At 46.0% G+C, this 23,834-nt stretch overlaps 1 protein-coding gene across 3 annotated transcripts in view; it reads left to right on the top strand.

The window, feature by feature from the left end:
* LOC137364463 (regulator of microtubule dynamics protein 2) overlaps positions 1 to 22,963 on the top strand; it is a 192,937-nt gene extending 169,974 nt beyond the window's left edge. For 2 of the 3 annotated variants that reach the window (XM_068027670.1, XM_068027669.1), the window contains 4 exons: positions 12,119 to 12,217; positions 14,860 to 14,913; positions 15,048 to 15,125; positions 22,341 to 22,963. In XM_068027670.1, the coding sequence (XP_067883771.1) occupies positions 12,119 to 12,217; positions 14,860 to 14,913; positions 15,048 to 15,125; positions 22,341 to 22,394 (285 nt within the window). In that variant the 3' untranslated portion in view covers positions 22,395 to 22,963. The remainder of the gene's footprint in view (positions 1 to 12,118; positions 12,218 to 14,859; positions 14,914 to 15,047; positions 15,126 to 22,340) is intronic. The other variant, XM_068027674.1, reaches the window with a different exon arrangement.
* The last annotated feature ends 871 nt before the right edge of the window (positions 22,964 to 23,834 follow it).

The raw sequence follows: 23,834 nt of genomic DNA, 5'->3' as shown, positions 1-23,834 counted from the left end.
AGTTCAGACTGCTTCAGTCTTTCACTCCATCCCCCAAGTGCATGGCTAGCCCCAAGGGAACAAGGGAAATCTCTTGAAGAGATGGCTACTGACCTCTCAACTTGAACCCCAGACAAAGGCACAGAGGCAACAGAATCAATGCCACCTGCTCAGCAGGCAGGCCGTCAGGTTTCTGAAGATGCAAAGCTGGCAGGGTGACATTCTCCAATGCGCTCCTGCAAGGTCTTGCTCATTGTGGTGGTCTGCTACTCTCTGCATAACATGGCCCTCCAGAGAGGTGTGGATCTTGAGGACAATGTGTCTGTGGAAGGACACAGGTCATTGAGGGAGGAGCAAGAGGTAGCAGGAGGAGGCAGAGGGAGATAACACTGAACAGAGAGGTGCCCCTGCTGCATGCCGAGCTGGCCGCCTCCTGCCACCCTCTGGGAAGACGACCTTCTTCCTCCCCCTCACAGCCTCCAGCATTAGATCCAGTTGGGCATCGATAAAGCTCAAAACTGGGCATCCATTAGGCTTTTTTCCCCCAAAATATACTTTATTCATAAAAATCTGTTTTAAAAAAAATACATTACAAAAGAGTTCAAAACAGCACCAAGTTGACATTCCAAAAAGTGCAAATGAAATCAGTTTTCTTCAGTACAGGAGTGAGTTGTCTCACAACCCTTCCATTCCATTCTACCTACCAGGTACATTTTACAGCAAAACCATATTTGGTATATATAGCCCGAGGGGCTTCCCATGGGTCCAGCCCCTCAGTTCACTTTGATGGGAGGACCTTACACTGTGGTCTTTCCCCATTGAGCCTTTGCAGCGGCTGCCCCAAGCTTTACTGCGTCCCTCAGCACATAGACCTGGACCTTGGAATGTGCCAGTCTGCAACACTCAGTTGTGGACAACTCTTTGCGCTGGAAGACCAGCAAGTTTCGGGCAAACCAAAGAGCGTCTTTCACCGAATTGATGGTCCTCCAGCAGCAGTTGATTATCTCGGTGTGTGTCCCTGGGAACAGCCCGTAGAGCACAGACTGCTGTGTTACAGAGCGACTTCGGATGAACCTCGACAAAAACCACTGCATCGCTTTCCACATCTGCTTTGCAAAGACACATTCCAGAAGAAGGTGGGCAACAGTCTGGTCCCCACCGCAGCCACCTCAAGGGCGGCGTTTGGAGGGGGAAGACTCCGGGCGTGCAGGAAGAATCTGATGAGGAGGGCCCTTCTCACCACCAGCCAAGCTACGGCTTGGTGCTTGTTTGAAAGTTCTGGTGATGAGGCATTCTCCCAGATGACTTTGGCAGTCTGATCAGGGAACCATCCGACAAGATGCACCATCTTCTTTTCCCGTGGGTCCTTGAGGACATTCCATGCAGACCACTGCCTGATGGATTGGTGGTCAAAGGTATTTTCCTGCAGAAACTTTCCTACGAAGGATAGGTGGTACGGCACGGTCCAACTGGATGGAGCGTTCTGTGGCAGTATGACCAGACCCATCCTTCGCAACACTGGGGACAAATAGAATCTCAGCACATAGTGACACTTGGTGTTTGCGTATTGGGGCTCTACGCACAGCTTGATGCAGCCACACACGAAGGTAATCATCAGGATGAGGGTGACGTTGGGTACATTTTTCCTGCCCTTATCCAGAGGTTTGAGCATCGTATCTCTCCGGACCCGATCCATTTTGGATCTCCAGATAAAGCAGAAAATAGCTTGGGTGACTGCCACGGCACAGGAGTGGGGTATGGGCCAGACCTGCGCTACATACAGCAACAACGTGAGCGCCTCGCACCTGATCAGGTTCTTACCCACAATGGAGAGAGATCGCTGCTCCCACATGCTCAGTTTATGGTGTACCCTGGCTACTCGCTCCTTCCAGGTTTTGGCGCACGCCCCAGCCCTTCCAAAATATATCCCCAGCACCTTCGGGTAGTCTGACCTGACGGTGAAGGGGACAAAGGATCGGGCGGCCCAGTTCCCAAAGAACATGGCCTCAGTCTTGCCGTGGTTGACTTTGGCTCCTGAGGCCAGTTCGAACTGGTCGCAGATGTTCATCAGTCTGCGAACGGACAGCTGATCCGAGGAGAAGACGGCGATGTCATCCATGTACAGGGAGCTTTTTACCTGAGTGCCTCCACTGCCTGGGATTGTCATCCCTCTTATGCCCACATCCTTCCTAATGGACTCAGCAAAAGGTTCGATACAGCAAACAAGACAGGGGAGAGAGGACAGCCCTGTCTGACTCCAAATTGGATCGGGAAACTTTCTGATTCCCACCCATTGATTGAGCTGCACTACTGATGTTTGTGTACAGCAGTTTGATCCAATTGCAGATTCCCTCCCCAAACCCCATTTTGGAGAGCACGTCCATCATGTAGGTGTGTGATATCCTGTCAAAAGCCTTCTCCTGGTCCAAGCTGATGAGGCAGGTGTCCATCCTCCTGTCCCGTACATAGGCGATCGTATCCCTGAGTAGCGCAGAGATCTTCCTGCCGGGTACAGTGCAGCTCTGGTCAAGTTGAATCACCAACTCCAGAGCAGACTTGACCTGACTGGCGATGACTTTGGACAGAATCTTGTAGTCTACATTAAGCAGTGAGATGGGCCGCCAATTTCTGATTTCTGCTCTCTGCCCCTTCTGCTTGTAGATGAGGGTGATGATGCCTTTCCTCATGGATTCTGACATGCTGCCGTCCAGAAGCATACTCTCGTATACTTCCTGTAGGTCTGGGCTGATGCAGTCCCACAGAGTCGAATACAGCTCAACCGGTAAGCCATCGCTTCCGGGAGTTTTACTCATCTCGAAGCACCTGACGGCATTTGTCAGCTCATCCAGAGTTAGCGGTTTGTCCAGACTCTCCCGCGTGTTGTCACCTAAGACCTCCGTGATAGATGACAGGAAGGACTGGGAAGCCATGCTGTCCGTGGGCTTCACGTCGTACAGCTCTGCATAAAATGATTTGCTGATCCTTTGTATGTCAGACTGCGATGATGTCACTGAGCCATCCTCTTCTTTCAGGCTGCTGATCACAGAGCTCTCTGTTTGTACCTTTTGGAAGAAGAAACACAAGCATGTCTCATCCTGCTCAACAGAGCAGACTGTGGACTAGAAGATAATCTTGGAGGCCTCCGTGGTAACGAGCGAAGCCTGCTGGATCTTCACCTCTTGGAGATCCTCCTTGACCTCGACCCCCATCGACTGCAGCCAGAGCAGATTTTGCATTCTTTTCTGGAGTCGGGACATTTCCCTCTGTCTCTCTCTCACCCTCTGAACACCTTTGAAGGTAAAGAACCTCTTGCTGTTCTCCTTGATCGCCTCCCACCAGTGAACTGGAGACTCAAAGAGGGGTTCCACGGTTCTCCAACCTTTGTAATCCCTTTTGAGTTCCTCAACATTCTCTGGGGTTAGCAGTGTGGCATTGAGCTTCCATGTCCCCCTGCCAGCCCACTGGTCATCCTGTAAGTGACAGTCAGCCAGTAAGAGACAATGGTCAGACAAGAACACCGGCTTGACGTCGGTGGACCTGACTGTAAGAGCACCAGACACAAACAGGAAGTCAATCCTGGAACGGGCAGACCCGTCCGATCTTGACCAGGTGTATCTACGCTGTGCTCCGTCTGAAGGTTTGCTGAAGACATTGTGCAGTACTGTTTCTATTAGAAATCTTGACATAGCATCCAGTTTGCTGTCATCACTGCCGGATCGTCCAGCTGCATCAATGATGCAGTTGAAGTCACTGCCTAGAATGACCAGCCTGGACGTTGCCTGCAGCAGTGGGAGCTGCTGGAAGACGGTCAGCCGTTTGCTGCATTGAATCAGGGCGTACACGTTGATCAGCTGGAGCGGAGCATTGTTGTTCATAACATCTGCTACGAGGAGGCGACCACCCACCACCTCCTTAACGTCGGAGATGGTGAAGTTACCTCCCCACAGCAGAATACCCAGGCCGGAGGAATGGGAATCATTACCCCCGACCAGATCGATGGCCCGTGAGACCGCCATCGTAGCCATTGCCTGTAGGTGCTGAGATGTGGTATTCCACACTCCTGCAGAAACAGCAGGTCGGCTTTGACCTTGGCAAGGTAGTCCAAGGTTGTAACACATCGCCTAATGGATTTAATGCTACACATGTTAATGGAAGAAATCTTTATACCCATTTTTAAGTTAGTTGTTGCTTCCCACACTAGTTGTACTTACTAGTCCCAGTCCTTGGGTATGTTCCTGCTAACCCATAGTGTTTCATAAGAACATAAGAACTAGGAGCAGGAGTAGGCCGTCCGGCCCCTCGAGCCTGCTCCGCCATTCAATAAGATCATGGCTGATCTTTTCGTGGACTCAGATCCACTTACCCGCTCTCTCACCGTATCCCTTAATTCCTTTATTGTTCAAAAAGATATCTACCTTAGCTTTAAAAACGTTTACTGAAGTAGCGTCAACTACTTCACTGGGCAAGGAATTCCATAGATTAACAACCCTCTGGGTGAAGAAGTTCCTTCTTAATTCAGTCCTAAATCTGCTCCCTCTAATCTTGAGGCTATGCCCTCTTGTCCTAGCTTCACCTGCCAGTGGAAACATCCTCTCTACTTGTATCTTATCTATTCCCTTCATAATTGTATATGTTTCTATAAGATTCCCCCTCATTCTTCTGAATTCCAATGAATATAATCCCAATCTACTCAGTATCTCCTCATAAGCCAACCCCCTCAACTCCGGAATCAACCTCGTGAACCTCCTCTGCACCCCCTCCAGTGCCAGTACATCCTTTCTCAAGTAAGGAGACCAAAACTGCACACAGTACTCCAGGTGCGGCCTCACCAGTACCTTATACAGCTGCAACATAATCTCTCTGCTTTTAAACTCAATCCCTTTAGCAATGAAGGACAAAATTCCATTTGCCTTCCTAATTACTTGCTGTACCTGCAGACCAACCTTCTGCGATTCATGCACAAGGACACCCAGGTCCCTCTGCATAGCAGCATGCTGCAACTTTTTACCATTCAAGTAATAATCACATTCTTTGGGCTCAGAAACCCCTCCTGGTTTCTCATGGGGGGTTTGTTCCGCTGGGGTGACATTGGGGGGGGTCTTGTAGGCAGCAAGGCTTTGGGTTGTCCTCTGCTGTTGGTGTCTTTCCCCTCTGTTCCTCCTTGAAGACATCACTGCTCCCGGCTTCCCGGAGCTGGAGTGCACTAGATGCTTCTTTGCTCTCGGTGTCCCGGAGCTGGGGTGCGCTGTGCATGTCGCTAGGTTTGGCGCTTTGGGGTTGGGGCACGCTGGGCCCATCACAGCTTCCAGTGCCCCGGAGCTGGGGGGCTTTCTCTTCCAGGTCCTTTGAGTTCTGCTACTTCTTTTGCAGGTGCTGTCATTCCGGCCCTTCCTCATCCAATGAGGAGGAGCTGCCATAGTCTGTCTCAGCCAGTAGCCTCCTCTTGCCACTGATTTGGGTGGTGGCCTGTTCCTTTTTTTGGAGGTTTTTTCTTTGTGGTTTTCCTTTGTACCAGTTGCCACTGACCGGTTTGTCCATCTGCTGCCTCCTCCTCCATTGATTCTGTCTGTAGAGGAGGGGTTTCCGGACGCGGGGAAGGTGTTGGGTTGCTGATTGCAGCAGCGTCCCCTGTCTTCTCCTTCTCGGGTAGACTTTGCTCGCTGCGGAGGGGGTTGCTTGTCTCCTTCCCAGCACCAGACGCATTCACCATTCCTTCTCCCAGCCTTTCCTTAGACCTTGCCGCCTGCGCATAACTGAGGCAGCATTTGGGGCCGGTTTTGTAGAGGTGACCTGCCTCACTGCACAGGTTGCAGCACTTACTCTGCTTAGAGTCCTTGGTCTTATAGCAGTTCTTGCAGACAGCTGTGCTGCAGTTGGCTGCCACGTGACCAGATTTGCCACAGGTGCGACAAACTCTAGGCTGCCCCGCATAGACCAAGAATCCTCGACTTCCCCTGATAGCGAAGCTGGAGGGAGGATGGATGATGGCTCCGTTGGCATCGACCTTCAAGGTCACCTTGACCTGCCACTTGCTGGTCCAAATCCCAAATGGGTCCTTGACAACAATATTGCTGCCAGCCACGTACCTGGCGAGGAAGGTGAGTGCATCCACGACAGGAACATGGGGGTCATAGAGGTGAATTGTTGCCACCCGGTCACGTTGAGACGGCAGCGTGAAGAGTGGCTCCACTGAGAATTGACAGCGGTGCCTGGTTTCCCTTCTCCTTGAACACCTTCAGGAACTTGATGCATCCCGCCATGTTCTTGAACGTTACGTTGAAATATCCACTGTTGTGGAAGTCCTGCAGGCAGAAGATGTCTGCAGCTTGGAATCCACAGCAATCGCTAAGGAATTTCTTAATGAAGAAGGTGCGGTCACCTCCTTCCTTATCCTTCACCACCACCCGAACGGTGTTACACACTCCCTGGTCTGATGCTCTGGAATTGGTTACAGCATTTTACTCAAAACCTACCTGGAACAGAATCAAAGGCCACTGATCATGGTTCCTTCTCCTGCCAGGTAAGTATGGCGCCATTAGGCGCTGTGGGCCATCAGCAGCAGCTGAATTGTGTTCAACCACAATCTGTAACCTCGTGACCTGGCATATCCCCCACTCTACCATTACCATCAAACCGGGAGACCAACCTTGGTTCAATGAAGAGTGGAGGAGGGCATGCCAGGAGCAGCACCAGGCATACCTAAAAATGAGGTGTCAGCCCGTTGAAGCGACAGCACAGGAATACTTGCATGCCAGACAGTGGAAGCAGCATGCGATAGACAGGGCTAAGTGATTCCATAACCATAAGATCAGATCAAAGCTCTGCAGTCCTGCCACACCCAGTCATTAATGGTGGTGGACAATTAAACAACTGACAGGAGGAGGAGTCTCCACAAATATCCCCATCCTCAACGATGGGGGAGCCCAGCACATCAGTGAAAAAGAATAGGCTGAAGCATTTGCATCTATCTTCAGCCAGAAATGCTGAGTGGATGATGCCAGTCTTCAGCCAATCCGATTCACTCCATGTGATATCAAGAAATGGCTGACTGCACTGGATACTGCAAAGGCTGTGGGCCCTGATAACATTCTGCCAGTAATACTGAGGAATTATGCTCCAGAATTAGCCGCGCCCTTAGCTAAGCTGCCAAGCTATTCTATAGAGTCATAGAAAGTTTCAGGCACAGAAGGAGGCCACTTGACCCATCATGTCTCTGCCGGCTGAAAAACGATCCACCGATTCTAATCCCACCTTCCAGCATTTGGTCCGTAGCCCTGCAGATTACTTGAAGTGCATATCCAGACTCCTTTTGAATGAGTTGAGGGTTTCTGCCTCAACTACCCTTTCAGGCAGTGAGTTCCAGACCCCCTGGGTGAAAAAATGTTTCCTCAACTCCCCTCTAATTTTTCTACCAAACGCTTTAAATAATGCCCCCTAGCCACTGACCTCTCTACTAAGATGAATAGACCCTTCACCTCCACTCTATCCAGGCTCCTCAAAATGTTGTACATTTCAATCATTCTCCCTCCCAGCCTATCCAATCTTTCCTCGTAGCTGTATTTTTCCAGTCCTGGCAACATCCTCATAAATCTTCTCTGTACCCTCTCTCGTGCAATTGCATCCTTTCTGTAATGAGTTGACCAGAACTGCACACAGTGCTCAAGTTGTGGCCTAACCAATGAGTTATACAGTACCAGCACAACCTCCCTGCTCTTATATTCTATTTTCAGCTAAAAAAGGAAAGGATATCATATGCCTTCTTAACCAGCTTATCAACCTGACCTGCTACCTTCAGGGATCTGTGGACATTCACTCCAAGGTCCCTGACTTCCTCTATACTTCTCACTATTTTCCCATTAATCATGTATTCCTTTGCCTTGTTTGACCTCCCCAAATGCATCACCTCACACTTCTCCAGGTTGAATTCCATTTCCCACTTTTCTGCTCATCTGACCAGACCATCAATATCTTCCTGCAGCCTACAGCGATCTTCCTCGCTATCTACCACGCGGCCCATCTTTGTGTTGTCTGCAAACTTCTTGATCATACCCCCTACATTTACATCCAGTACAGCTACAACACTGACATCTACCCGGCAATGTAACAAATTGCCCAGGTATGTCCTGTTCACAAAAAGCTGGACAAATTCAACCTGTCCAATTCCTGCCCTATCAGTCTACTCTCAATCATCAGCAGAATGATGGAAGGGGTTGTCCTCAGTGCTATCAAGAGGTACTTGCTCACTGATGCTCAGTTTGGGTTCCACCAGGACCACTCAGCTCTTGACATCATTTGAGCCTTGGTCCAAACATGAACAAAAGAGCCGAGAGCCATAGGTGAGGTGAGAGTGACTGCCCTTGACATCAAGGCAGCATTTGACCGAGTGTGGCATCAAGGAGCCCTAGCAAAACTGGAGTCAGTGGGAATTTGGAGAAAATTCTCCACCGGTTGGAGTCATACCGAGCGCAAAGGAAGATGGTTGTGGTTGTTGGAGGTCAATCATCTCAGTCCCAGGACATCACTGCAGGAGTTCCTCAGGGTGGTGTCCTAGACCCAACCACTTTCAGCTGCTTCATCAATGTCCTTCCCTCCATCATAAGATCAGAGGTGGGGATGCTTGCTGATGATTGCACAATGTTCAGCACCATTTGTGACTCCTCAAATACTGAAGCAGTCTGTGCCCCGATGCAGCAAGTCCTGGACAACATCCAAGCTTGGGCTGAAAAGTGCTAAGTAACATTTGCGCCACACCGGCTCCCTTTGTTTCCACATTGTCAGGTGTTTTGCAATTTTGAAGTTTTAATGTTCATGTGGCAAAATAAAGTGTGCCTCAGTCTTGGCAGGTGGGGTTTGCCTGACAACGTCGCTAATAATATTTGGGTTCTTCTCCAACGGGATTTTCGTTTTTATCTTTTACCTTGTTCACCATCATTGCTTTCTATTTCCCTCCTGGTGTTTGATAATGTGCCTCTACCAAAACCCGTTTTCACAGCCACATCTCATTCCTCAGTGACTGTCTCCGGCTCCAACATATTCCATGTGGATTCCAACTGAAGTTTCATCCTTCATGTTTTGAATTCACCCAGGATTACAGGTATCTCCGAGAAATACAGTGTTCCTCAGGCTGCTATTCTCGTCGCATCCTGAGATCCACACTCAGTTCCATGCGCCACCACATGTAAATACTGGACCTCTCTCTCTCCAGAAGCACCGCCTCACCTTATCGCAAAGCTGTTCTGCTCTGCAGTTTCATTTCATCCTTCGTCTTATCTGCTGCATTAACAAAAAACTTTTTTTCTTCCTTTCAGGTGTAAGGGAATGCAAGCTCCAGCAGCTGATGGAGACTAATGCCCCTCCAGATTCTCCTATCCCTTTACTTCCCTCTGACCCCATCCCTTCGATCTGACCCCTTGCCGTATATTCACTATTTCCTCAGAACTTCCCCTCTCTGACGCTGAACGATCTGTACTCAGCAAAGGACTCCGTTTTATCCCCTTACGACCCCACCTCAATTAATTTCGTGCTCGGCATGACGTTGAGCTTTTCTTCTGTTGCCTCCATGCTCACTTCTTTGACCAGGAGTCCTCCCCCCGACCAGCATTCACCCACCTCCAGCATTCTTCCACCTCCAGCATTCTTCCTACACCTGAACTCCTCCCTCTGGCCTCTTACCCGTTCTTCATCTTTTCATTGAAAACTGTCGGCGAGACATCAGCCATCTCAATTTCTCTGCCCCCCTCACTCACTCTAACCTGTCTCCCTCTGAACTTGCTGCACTCCGTTCTCTCAGGTCTAACCCCGACATTGTCATCAAACCTGCCGACAAGGTTGGTGCCGTTGTTGTCTGGCGTACCGACCTTTGCCTTGCAGAGGCTGAGCGTCAACTCTCAAACACTTCTTCCTACCTCCCCCTGAACCATGACCCCACCACTGAATATCAAGCTACTGTCCACAGAACTGTCACTGACCTCATCTCCTCCAGAGATCTTCCCTCTACAGCTTCCAACCTCATAGTCCCGCAACCCCGGACAGCCCGCTTCTACTTCCTTCCCAAAATCCACAAACAGGACTGTCCCAGCAGACCCATCGTTTCAGCCCGTTCCTGCCCCACTGAACTTATTTCTTCCTATCATGACCCTATCTTTTCTCCCCTGGTTCAGTCTCTTCCCACCTACATCCGTGAATCTTCTGATGCCCTACGTCATTTTGACTGGGTCTAAACACCTTCTCTTCACTATGGATGTCCAATCTCTCTAGACCTCCATTCCCTCACCAGGAATGTTTGAGGGCTCTCCGCTTCTTCCTTGCATAGAGGCCCATCCAGTCCCCATCCACCACCACCCTCCTCCGCCTGGCTGAACCTGTTCTCACATTGAACAACTTCTTCAACTCCACTCACTTCCTTCAAGTAAAAGGTGTTGCTATGGGTACCCACATCGGTCCTAGTTAAGCCTGTCTTTTTGTGGGATATGTTGAACATTCCTTGATCCAGTCCTACTCGGGTCCCCCTCCCCCAACTCTTTTTCCGGTACATTGATGACTGTATCGGTGCCGTTTCCTGCTCCCTCCCCAAACTGCAAAACTTTTATCAACTTTGCTTCCGCTTTCCACCCTTCTCTCACCTTTACGTGGTCCATCTCCGACACTTCTCTTCCCTTCCTCGACCTCTCTGTCTCCATCTCTGGGCATAGGCTGTCTACTAATATTCATTATAAGCCCACCGACTCCCACAGCTACTTTGACTACACTTCTTCACACCCTGCCTCTTGGAAGGACTCTATTCCATTCTCCCAGTTTCTCTGTCTCCGACGCAACCTTCCACAACAGTACTTCTGATATGTCTTCCTTTTCCCTTAACCGAGGATTCCCTTCCTCTGTGGTTGACAGGGCCTTCAACCGTGTCTGGCCCATTTCCCGCAGCTCTGCTCTCGCCCCTTCCCCTCCCTCCCAGAACCGCAAAAGGGTTCCCCTTGTCCTCACTTTCCACCCACCAGCCTCCCCATCCAAAGGATTATCCTCTGCCATTTCTACCACGTCCAGCGTGATGCCACTACCAAATGCATCTTCCCCTCGCCTCCCCTGTTAACATTCCGAAGGGATCATTCCCCCCACGACACCCTGGTCTACTCCTTTACCCCGACACCTCCTCCCCTTCCAACAGCCCCTTCCCATGCAATCACAGGAGGTGTAATACCTGCTGTTTCACCTCCTCTCTCCTCACTATCCAAGGCCCCAAACACTGCTTTCAGGTGAAGCAGCGATTTACTTGTACTTCTTTCAATTTAGTATACTGTATTCGTTGCCCACAATGCGGTCTCCTCTACATTGAGGAGACCAAATGCAGATTGGGTGATCGCTTTGCGGAACACCTCCACTCTGTCCAAAAACATGACCCCGAGCTTCCTGTCGCTTGCCATTTCAACACACCCCCCCTGCTCTCATGCTCACATCTCTGTCCTGGGATTGTTGCAGTGTTCTAGTGAACATCAATGCAAGCTCGAGGAACAGCACCTCATCTACCGATTAGGCATTGCTACAGCCTGCCGGACTGAACATTGAGTTCAATAATTTCAGAGCATGACTGCCCCCCACCCCCCCTTTTCTTTTTGTTTTACCTTTTGGTTTACTTTTACCTTTTTGTTTTAGTTTTATCTTTTTTTAGTTTTACTTTGTATTTTTTATTTTTATTTCATTTTAGTTTGTTTCATCATTATACTTGTTTTACCATGTGCCTGCCCACTTTTTTTCATGTTTTGCTTTTGGCTAGGGCTTTCATTATTCTGTCATTTAACACCCTCTTTGCACGAACACTTTGCATTTCACCACAGTATTAACACACTCTTTGCCTTTGCCCCATGACCTCCGTGTCAATTATTCTCTGTGACCCTCTGTCCTATCAACACCTTCCCATTTGTTCTCTTTTGCCCCACCCCCATTTTATTTGCCTAAAACCGATTACATTTCTAACCTTTGCCAGTTGTGATGAAAGGTCACTGACCTGAAATTTTAACTTTGCTTCTGTCTCCACAGCTGCTGCCAGACCTGCTGAGTATTTCCAGCACTTTTTGATTTTATTTCAGATTTCCAGCATCTGCAGTATTTTGCTTTTATAATAATATTTGGGTTGCTTGGTTTGCAGGCTTCTCAGTTGTCATGGATTGAAAGAAAGGTGGCTGCAACACTGTTTAAAGAGCCACCAAATTCAACCATACAGGAAGCTTTGCAATGTTTCCTCAAGGTAATAAACCTTTGCCAGTTATTCCATTTTAAGTATCCTGCTTTCTGTCTAGTTACTGAATCAGATGGAGGTTTTGATTTTAAAACATTTGGGGGTGAAGCAGAAACTTCAAACCATTTAAATACTGCATTTGTCCCTCACTGTCTGTATCACTTGTATTAAGTAAATATAGCGACAGGGATTGTTTCATACAGTCAGCACATATAGGATGAAATTCTTGTACTTTGACCCAAATTTTATAGAAAGCATAGAAAATAGGAGCAGGAATAGGCCATTCAGCTCGTCAGGCCTGCTCCGCCATTCAAAAAAGATCACGGCTGATCGTCTAATTCAGTACTCGGTTCCCGTTTTCTCCCCATATCCCTTGATCCCTTTGGCATTAAGAAATATGTCTATCTCCTTCTTGAATATATTTAATGACTTGGCCTCCACTGTCTTCTGCGGTAGAGAATTCCACAGGTTCGCTGCCCTCTGAGTGAAGAAATTTCTCCTAATCTCAGTTCTAAATGGCATACCCCATATCTGAAGACTGTGACCCCTGGTTCTGGACTCCCCAGCCATCGGGATCATTCTCCCTGCATCTAGCCTGTCTAGTCCTGTTAGAATTTTGTAGGTTTCTATGAGATCCCCTCTCATTCTTCTAAACTCTAGTGAATATAGGCTTAGTCAACCCAATCTCTCCTCATACGTCAATCCTACTATCCCAGAAATCAGCCTAGTAAATCTTCTTTGCACTCCCTCAATGGCAAGAACATCCTTCCTCAAATAAGGAGACCAAAACTGCACACAATGCTCCAGATGTGGTCTCACCAAGGCCCTGTATAACTGCAGTAAGACATCCTTGCTCCTGTACTCAAATCCTCTTGCAGTGAAGGCCAACATACCATTCACCTTCCTAACTGCTTGCTGCACCTGAATGCTTGCTTTCAGCGAATGGTGTACAAGGACACCCAGGTCTTGTTGCACCTCCCCCTTTCCCAATCTATCACCATTCAGATAATCTGCCTTTCTGTTTTTACAACCAAAGTGGATAACCTCACATTTATCCACATTATACTGCACCTGCCATGCATTTTCCCATACACCCAACTTGTCCAAATCACATTGGAGCCTCTTTGCATCCTCCTCACAGCTCACATTCCCCCCCGCTTTGTGTCGTCTGCAAACTTGGAAATGTTACATTTAGTTCCCTCACCCAAGTCATTAATATATATTGAGAATAGCTGGGGCCCAAGCACTGATCCTTGCAGTACCCCGCTAGTCACTGCCTGCCACCCGGAAAAAGACCTATTTATTCCTACTCATTGTTTCCTATCTGTCAACCAGTTCTCAATCCATGCCAGTATATTACCCCCAATCCCATGTGCTTTAATTTTGCATGCTAACCTCTTATTTAGGACCTTATCAAAAGCCTTCTGAAAATCCAAATACACCACATCCACTGGTTCTCCCTTATCCTACTAATTACATCCTCAAAAAACTCCAGTAGATTTGTTGAACATGATTTCCCTTTCATAAACCCATGCTGACTATGTCCAATCCTGTTTATGTTTTCCAGGTGTTCTGCTATCACATCCTTTATCATAGACTCTAGTATTTTCCCCACTACTGATGTAAGGCTAACTGGTCTGTAATTCCCTGTTTTCTCTCTCCCTTTTTTAAATAGTGGGGTTACATTTATTATTATTTATATTTTTCCCTGGTTCTCAAATCCTCCTTTCCTGAACGTGGTAACACATTCTGGAATACAATTCATTGGATGTTGTCAGCCTTCCAAGTTGATATGACAACTTAAACTGCAAGTGTCAGCAATTTCAGCATTGAGGCATTTCAGATGTACTTGCCCGAAATTCCCAAATACATATTCTGGCAAGAGTTACTGAGGAGCAACCAAGAACCTTAATTTTCTAATTGTAAGAACATAGTAAAGCCTAGGACAAGAATAGGCCATTTAACCCATCTTCCTCTTCCAGTCGACTAACTCCACTAGCTTAGCATACAACAGCATTTTGACCAGTCCATAATGTTTCACCTCTATCATTCTGCTTGGCTGATTATTCCAAGCATTAACGAAAATTAATTTTTCATATTAACTATTTTAAAATGACTTTTAACCTGTGTTTTCTGATATTACTAGCTTCCCTTATATGGAAACAATGTTTGGGGAATTTACAACTACTTGCATTTATATAGTGCTTTTAACATAGTAAATATCCCAAGGCATTTCACTGGAGGAAAATGTGACACTGAGCCACATAAGAAGATATTAGGTAATCAAAGACTTGATCAAAGTGGTAGGTTATAAGGAGTGTCTAAAGGAGGAGCGAGAGAGGACAAAAGGAGGGGAGGTTTAGGGAGGGAATTCCAGAGCTTAGTGCCTAAGCAGGTATAGACACAACCACCAGTGAACGATGAAAATTAGTATTCTATGTTACAAATCAATTGACTTTCAAATCCACGAGCGGCACTGTTGGAGATCGGGTAATCAGTCTGTTTACCTAACAAGCTGAGTCGCATGGTCTGCCTCGTAAATTAGCTCCTAAATTCTATGTTTGAATTCTGAATGCCACCCCATCTCAAGTTACTCCTATAATTCTTGAGTCTAACTTCTATGTAAATATATATTTTCTCTTGTTTTCCAGGTAGAAGAGCTACACCCAAGGTATTCCAAAACTAATTGTGTATATATAATAAAGGTAGGTACCATGTTTTCCTTGTTCCTAAGAAATATCATGAACAATTCTGTTTTTAAACTCAAAAACACCTCTGTGTTATGATATTCAAAACTGTTTAAGGTCCATTTCTGCAAATTCCTTTGTTTTACCTTTAGTGTTACAGAGAACTTGGGCAGACCAGCAATGCACAAATGTGGTGTGACATGGCAGCATCCTTTCCTGACACTCCAGAGGTATTTTCCGCCATCTTTGAAATTCATGCAGTTCAGACCACCAACTGGTGTTTATTATCTATATGAAACATTGTGGAGAACATGTGAACTGCCCATCTGTTCACATGAGTGTATTTTCAAGGTAGAATTTGATCTATGGTTAACATTGCTCATGAAGCATTTCCTCAGTGATTCAGTGAATTTCTCCTGTGAATAACTAAGTCTGACGCTAGTCTGAGATGGGGTGGAAGTAAGGGTATTACAGTTGGCTTCAGTAACCTTGCGTTGGGAGGGGACATTGTCCAAATTCTTGGTCCTGATGACAGTTGACTAAGTGTGCATATGTGGATTTCAGTAAAGAACAGAACCTGGCTTGGCCATAACATCCCCTGCACCTGGGTGGCAATAAGGGTATTATAGTTGGCTTTTGTATCTTTGGGCCCTTGAGTTAGGGAGAGGAAAGTGTCCAAAGTTCCAGTTCCTGATAACTGTGGAAGCATATACACGTGAATGTCAGATGCTGATATGACTTACTTTGGCTGTGACATCTTCTGCAGTAAATTAACACATGAACAAAGAGCACGTGTGTGTGAAATGTAGACCAACACCAGCGACATCATACCCCAGCAAGGTGTCAATATCTCCAGAAGAGAAGGAAGAAATATAGACATGATATTAGAGTTCTTCCTCTTTTTTTTTTGCTTTTACTAATCTTTTTTGTGTCTGACGCTCATGAGCTTTACCTTGTTGCTCTCCTTCATAAAATTTTTTTTATTTTAACCGTTTGTGCTTCTTTTCACTATGATCTATTCTGCAGTTTCTATGTGGTGGTTTTGTCTTTCATTCTGACTATCACAAAAGAGGTTAGAAAGATAAATCCCATTAGAAACCTTAGGCTAGAGGAAATCTGGAACTCTCCTGCAAAAAGCTGTCGAGGCTGGAAAGGTCCATTGAAATTTTCAAAACTGAGATTGGTAGAGTTTTGAGGGACATGAAAGCAAGATCGGTAAATGGACTTACGATGTGGATCAGCCATGATCTAATTGAAAGGAGGAACAGCCTCGAAGTGCTGATTCGCCTATTCCTGCTCTTATGTTCCTAAGGACTTAGTAGTGTAAAATTTCATGGGTTTTTTCTGTCCCTTTGAAAGAGAAGAAGCAGTACTCTCCTGAAGTTTTGACAGCAAACGAGTATAATAACGGACAGTCAGATTTTATAAGTGCACTGGAGAGGTTTATTTTAATCCCTTTATTGACTGAAAAGAGACCCTTATATTAATGCCACTGCGGCAACTAGATATAAAGGTAGCATGAAGTCTCAAGGCTTCAATAATTTCAGTGGGATTCAAAGTTAAAATATTTCTCAGAATTTTGTAGTTGTAATGATGTCAACAACAACTTATATTTATATCATGTCTTTAAGGCAATAAAAACATCCTAAGGTGCTTTACAGGAGCATTATAAAACAAAGTGTGACGTCAAGCCTCAAAAGGAGATGTTAGGTCAGATGACCAAAAGCTTGGTCAAAGAGGTATGTTTGAAGGAGTGTCTTAAAGGAGGAAAGCGAGGGGGAGAGGTGTATGGAGGGGATTCCAGAGCTTGGGACCCAGGCACCTGAAGACGTGGCCACCAGTGGTGGAGCGATTAAAATCAGGGATGCACAAGAGGCCAGAATTAGAGCACAGATATCTTGGAGGGTTGTGTGGCTGGAGTAGATTACAGAGATAGGGAGGGGCGAGGCCTTGGAGGGATTTGAAAAGCAGAAAGATAATTTTAAAAGCAAGATGTCGCTTGACGGAGACCCAATGTAGGTCAGCGAGCACAGGAGTGTTAGGGGAACGGGACTTAGTGTGAGTTAAGACATGGACAGCGGAATTTTGGATGACCTCAAGTTTACAGAGAGTGGAATGTGGAGACCAGCCAGGAGTGCATTGGAATAGTCAAATCTAGAGGTAAAGGAGGTATGAATGAGGGTTTCAGTAGCAGATGAGCTGAGACCGGGCGAATTTGGGCAATGTTACGGAGGTGGAAATATGTGGTCTTAGTGTTTGCACAAATATAAGTTGGAAGCTCATCGCAGGGTCAAATGTGAAACTAAAATTGCAAACAGACTGGCTTAATCTCAAACTGTTGCCAGGGAGAGGAACGGACTTGGTAGCTAGGGAACAGAGTTTGGAGCATAGACCAAAAACAATGGCTTGAGTCTTCCCAATATTTAATTAGAGGAAATTTTGCTCATCCAGTTCTGGATATCGGATGAACATTCTGATAATTTAGCAACAGTGGAAGAGTTGAGAGAAGTGGTGGTGAGCTAGAGTTGAGTGTTGTCAGCATACATGTGAAAACTAATGCCATGCTTTCAGATGATGTCATCGAGGGACAGCATGTAGACGAGAAATAGGAGGGGGCCAAGGATAGATCCTTGGGGGTTACCAGGGCAGGAGCAGGAAGAGAAGCCATAGCAACTGATTCTGTATGATTAGATAGATAAGAATTGGACCAGGTGAGAGCAGTCCCGACTAGCTGGACAACATTGGAAAGGCACTGGAGGAGGATGGCATGGTCAGATGTGTCAAAGGCTGCAGACAGGTTGAGCAGGATGAGGAGGGAAAGTTTACCTTTGTCACGGTCACATATAATGTCATTTGTGACTTTGATAAGAGCCGTTTCAGTACTGTGGCAGGGGGCAGAAACCTGATTGGAGGGATTCAAACATAGAATTCCGGGAAAGATAGGAATTAATTTGGGAGGCGACAAGAAGTTCAAGGAATTTGGAGAGGAAAGGGAGGTTGGAGATGGGACGGTAGTTTGTAAGGGCATTGGGGTCAAGGGTTGTTTTTTTGAGGAGGGGGTGATGACAGCAGATTTGAAGGAGAGAGGGACAACACCTGAAGAGAGAGAAGCATTTACAATATTGGTTAACATGGGGAAAAGGAGAACAATCAACATTTGCTGTCATTACTCCGTAAAATTGACAGAAACTTCTGGCATCCGCACATGTGCAGTTAAACACAGAAATCCAAAATTACTGTCAGTGATTCCCTGGTACTCCACAGGGTATGCTGTTGAAGATCTCGCAGATGGAAATCTTAGCAATCACTTGATCTGACAGGAAGTTCCACTTTTTATACTGTTAGTCTCACTGTAAAAACCCTTGGAAAAGTTACACCTTGTTGAATGAGATGTAACTGGGTTTTTAACAGTGTACAAAGTCATAATTATTGTTGAACAATTTCTCTGGCCCTGAAAAACTAATTTTATATTTGTGAAATGTCACATTTTTCCATCATGATAAAAAAAAACCTTAGATTTTTAAATAAATTAAAATGTTATTTTTTTTTAAAGTTTATGATATTTCAGTTCTATTTTAATCCTATGGGCTGAACTTTACATCCCCCAAAGAGCGGAAGGTGGCGGGGGTGGTCATAAAATGGAGCGGGAAGCTTGGTACGCCCTTCCCAACCCGCTCCTGCCTCCACGGCCACTTTACGCAGGGCGGCAGTGGTGAAAACCGGCCCGCCCGTCCCAAGTCAAACAAGGCCCTTAAGTGGCCAGTTAACGGCCACTCAAGGGCCTCCGCTCGCTGCCACAGGGATTTTACCCTTGGCTGGACGGGCGGCCCAGGCCCGAGAAAAGCCGCCTGACAAAAGCTGATGGCTTTCTGACAGTCTGGGTGGGGGGGGCCTCATGTTGAGGCACCCTGTGCCCGATGGAGGGCCGCCCCCCCCATGCCCCTACCACCCCCAACACCCAACATGCCCCCAGTCCTTGCCTCGCCGGGGCACAACTGATCATCCCCGGCGAGGCCCCAAAACCTACCTTCCTTTCTGGGCCGTCCTTCATCTTCCTTCCAATGGCTGGGTTGCAGTACCAGCAGTGGCCACAGCTCCCGGTGATGCTGCTGGGTCAGAGAGCTGCCAGCCCACTAATTGGCTGGCAGCTCCATGAGGCAGGACTTGCTGCCTCAATGAGATGGAAGTCCCGCCTCAGACCAATTAAAGGCCTGGGGACTGTAAAATGCTGGCCAGATCCCCAGGCCAGGCGGAGGCGGGTTCGCCACCAACATTCCAGTCGGTGGATGGCTCCTGTCCGCTGAGGGTAAAATTCAGCCCTGTGTGTAGGTTCTAATCTTTATTTTGTCCTCTGTATATTGATTAAAAACTGATGGAATAATTAGTGCATTTACTGGATTGCTGTCGGCTGCTTTGCCTGCTTGATGACATCATTGTTGCTTGTCAGCAGGGGCAGGGGTCGTGGATAATTTCCAGGTCCCGACCCCGCACCTTCACTGTATTGCTCGCACGATGCTGTTTTTAAATGTTAATGCTCTAATTGCGCAGGAGGCAGGCTCGGCATCCAATTAGGGCTGCCAAGCATCTCCAGGAGGTGTGAGCTGCCTGCTTGGCACCAGTGGCAAAGACGAGCGTCAGCCCTGATAGGGCCTGCTGCTGCGCTGCTGAGAAGAGCAGGCAGATCCTTAGAGGGACAGCACCATGTATAAATGGAACGGAGGCGAAACGGCCAAACCATCTCCACACAGGATACCGGACCGCCCAATACTTTGAAGCATTGAAAAAAAGACTTTTCCTTTGCCCCGCAGTGAACCCGACAGCTGTGACTAACATGTACCAGACTGCTTGTGTTCATTGGAATCCCCATCCAAAACTCTGGTGTTGACCTTGTTTAATGGGCCCTTAATTGGAATTGAGAGCCTTCCCCAATTTTTTTCTTTTCCCACCCCCAACAGTCTGACATTGAAACTGGCAGACTGTCCCGGAGGCATCAGGTACCGGAGATGACTTCCGGGATCACAATTATGAAATCACGTCTGCTCTGACTCTCAACCCTGCGGCACTTTGAAAATCGGCCCCAGCGATCCCCTGTAGCTGATCCAGATTAACATTGGGAAAGGTAAATTCATGCCACAGAGATTACTAGATCTTTGTGGGTAACTTTCTTGGAGCTCAGCGACAAGGGTCATCACTTCGCCACTGCCCACAAAATCAAGGCAGTTGTTTTAAGGTTACACTTCCTTTGATACCGGATCCACTATTGAGAGATTTTTAGTTCCAATCCATGGTTGAGCAATGTCAACAAGATTTTCAATGTTGTCCCACACTCTTTCATCACTGTCCCTGGGTATGTTCTGTTTCAGCAGCAGGGCAGACCGACCAGAGGGGGAAGTGTCGGGTGCGGGGGAGTGGAGATCGGGGTGGGGGAGATGGGCCTTGAGAGCCCACAGCATTGTCTCCGGACCCCATGAAGTCTCATGGTTTCAGGTCAAACATGGCAAGGAAACCTTGAACTGATTAGCAACAACTGCTCTCAACTGATGAATCAATATACCTCTACATTGAATACCACGTAGTATCAAGAGCACGAAATGTACTCCTGTAGTCTGAAAGGTTGGCTTTTTAAAGGAGGGGTTTGATGGCAGCAGATTTGAAAGCGACAGTGCCAGAGAAGAGGGAACTGTTTATTATATCACCTGAAAAGGGAAGTTGGGTAGTAAGCAGTTTAGTCGAATAGGGAGCATGAACAAGATGGGCTCAGAGAGCACATGAGAGGAGACAGGAGAAACTAGACAAAGATCCAAGCATTAGGGCAGGGAGAACCTTCGGGAAATTTTGGCTTGATAGGCTAGAGAAAGGGAGAGATGTGGCAGAGGCAGCTGAAAGGATGGTCTCGATCTTATAGAATCATAGAACGGTTACAGCACAGAAGGAGACCTTTCAGTCCATCAAGTCCGTGCCAGCTCTCAGTGAGAGCAGCTCAGCTAGTCCCACTCTCCTGCCTTTTCCCCATAGCCCTGCAAATTGTTTATCCTTAGTTAATTATCCAGTTCTCTTTTGAAAGCCACGATTGAATTTGCTTCCACCACACACTCAAGGCAGTGCATTTCAGATCCTAATCGCGCTCCGTAAAAAGTTTTTTCCCTCATGTTGTCTCTGCTTCTTTTGCTAATTATCTTAAATCACTGTCCTCTGGTTCTTGACATTTCCACCGATAGGAACAGTTTCTCCCGATCCTGTCCAGACCCCTCATGAATTTGAACATCTCTATCAAAGCTCCTCTCAGCTTTCTCTCCCCTAAAGATAACCAAGGTTAAACTGACTGGCCTGTAATTGCTGGGCTTCTCCTTACACCCTTTTTAAACAAGACTGATACAAGTGCCTTGGCCATACCCTCTGGCTCCATACTTAAATCCCCTTTGTGGTTCCCTAATTGGCCCTACTCCTCCTTCTACCACCCTTTTTCTTTAAACCCAAGAAAACCTTTTGGCTAGTTTCTTTGCCTTATAATTGGAAGTTAGTGAACAAGGATTTACTAAGGGGAGCTGAAAAAATAGCTGCATTTAAAATTAAACCCTGTTACGGTAAGACCAGGTGAAGGCTAAGAGGGAGCTCTAGACTCCTTTCTCACCTGATCGTAACACAATCTTTGATTCCAGTTCACCTGGGCCAGCTCTGCTCTTGCCCCATTGAAATTATTTTGACTCTGGATTGCTCCTTGTTCTTTTCCCTAGCTCATCTAAACCTTATGATACTACAATCATGAGTCTTTGGAATTCTCTTCCTCAAAAGGCAGTGGAAATAGTCTTTGAATATTTTTAAGACAGAGGTAGATAGATTCTTGATAAGCAAGGGGGTGGAAGGTTATCGGGGGTAGGTGGAAGTGTGGAGTAATCAGTTCAGCCATGAACTTATTGAATGACGCAGCAGGCTCGAGGTGTCAAGTAACCTACTCCTGCTCCTAATTCTAATTCGTATGTTCGTAGAAACTCTTACCCCTCTCTACCCTTTAAATGATTACTATCCCAGTCTATATGAGGATAAATTCCCCCAGTATAACTACTGTATAATTTTTGCACTTCCTGTAATTTCCTTGCAAATTTGTTGCTCTGTACCTTTCCTACTAGTTGATGCCCTGTGGAATATTCCCAATACTATAATGGTACCTGTATTTGTTTCTTAGCTCTAACCAAATAGATTTTGTCCTTTACCTCTCTCTCCAGTACAGTAATATTTTCCTTCATCAGTTCTACCACCCCTGCTCCTTTCTGTCCTTCTATATCTTTTCTGATACACCTTGTATCAGGAATATTTAGTACCCAGTCCTGCTCTTTTTTGAGCCAGGAGGAGCATGACAAAAGTAATAGTATATGAAAAGATGCCAGTTTAAAGGGAAAGAGTACTGATTAAATATTCTTATGTACATTTTTCTTTCCTCTCTACAGGAACGAGAAACTCAGGAAGAATTAGAAAACCTGCTTTCTCTCCTCAAGCAATAAACTTTATTTCTTCCAATTATGAAACTGATTTAAACATTTGAATGTGCTCATGATTGACATAATTCATAATTGCACTGTAATATTTCCTTGAGAAGAGGAATGTGACAAATGGGTTACATGGAGACAAAGCACTGAAGACCATTTCTTCTGACATTCGCTGAAATTTTGCTTCAATAGATTTATTTCTTGAATCATGTTGAGTCCAAAGATTCTGAAGTGAATCTAGTTAAGATTCTTAACACTGCAAATATCCATGGTACTGAAATGTAAATTTTTTTTTTAAAATTATGATGGACTGCATCTGCAAATATAGCTTTTTAAATAGATTTATGATGTCTGTAATAACTATAAAGTCCAGGAAATGGCTATTTTTAGTAATGTACAGAAACCACTACTTGCATCTTTTACAAAAAATATTGAGTTCCAAAGGCTGTAAAAAATGACTCAAAACATTGACATTTCTTTGGCTTCTTTTTATGTTTGATGGAAAGAAAGGCAGAATTATTAACAAGTATAATGGATTTTCAAATGAATTACATGCTATATTAAAAAATTAACTGATCAGTTTTTCCAAAGATTAATTTTTTAAAAATCAATGTACAGGGCATGAAGTTTCTATTTTCTATGCTACAAAAAGGAAATATGGCCATTTCTGCACTAGAGAGGCTAAAAAAAAATTGTCATGAATTGGAAGGTTTTTTTTTAGATTTTTCTCTCTGCTGCTCAAAAAATAATAATGGTGAGGAATGAGGGGATTTATATCGTATGCGAGAAATCAAACTTCATGAGACCGTATCTAACAAAATGGAAAACTAATTTTTGCGTTTTCATTTATGGTTCTGAAATGCATCAAAAAGTGAATCCAGTGTAGCTGAGGACTTTTTTTTCAAAAAAAAGTAATATCCGTAGAACCCACATTGTCTCCAAACTTTTTAAAGAGAAGACATCAGAATTTTTCTGACTTCCAATGACCTCCTACAGCTGCACAAGAACACAAGAAATAGGAGCAGGAGTAGATCTTATGGCCCATTGAGCCTGCACTGCCATTCAAAACGCTATTGGCTGATCTTCGAATTCAACTCCACTTTCCCACTTGCTCGCCATACCCCTTGATTCCCTGAGAGACCAAAAATCTGTCTAACCCAGCCTTAAATATATTCAATGATGGAGCATCCATAACTCTCTGGGGTAGAGAATTCCAAAGATTCACAACCCTTTGAGTGAAGTAATTTCTCCTCATCTCAGTCCTAAATGATTGGCCCCTTAGCCTGAGACTGCGCCCCCATGTTTTAGATTCCTCAACCAGCGGAAATAGTCTCTGTGTCAACCCTATCCAGCCCTTTTAGAATCTTATATGTTTCAGTGAAATCATGTCTCATTCTTCTAAACTCTAGAGAAAACAGGCCCAGTTTACTTAGTCTCTTATCATAGGACAACCTC

This window comes from Heterodontus francisci, chromosome 3 (assembly GCF_036365525.1).
Source record: "Heterodontus francisci isolate sHetFra1 chromosome 3, sHetFra1.hap1, whole genome shotgun sequence".
In the NCBI taxonomy this organism is placed as follows: domain Eukaryota; kingdom Metazoa; phylum Chordata; class Chondrichthyes; order Heterodontiformes; family Heterodontidae; genus Heterodontus; species Heterodontus francisci.
The sequence above is the reverse complement of the archived record's forward strand: the minus strand, read 5'-3'. Positions and strand labels throughout refer to the sequence as shown.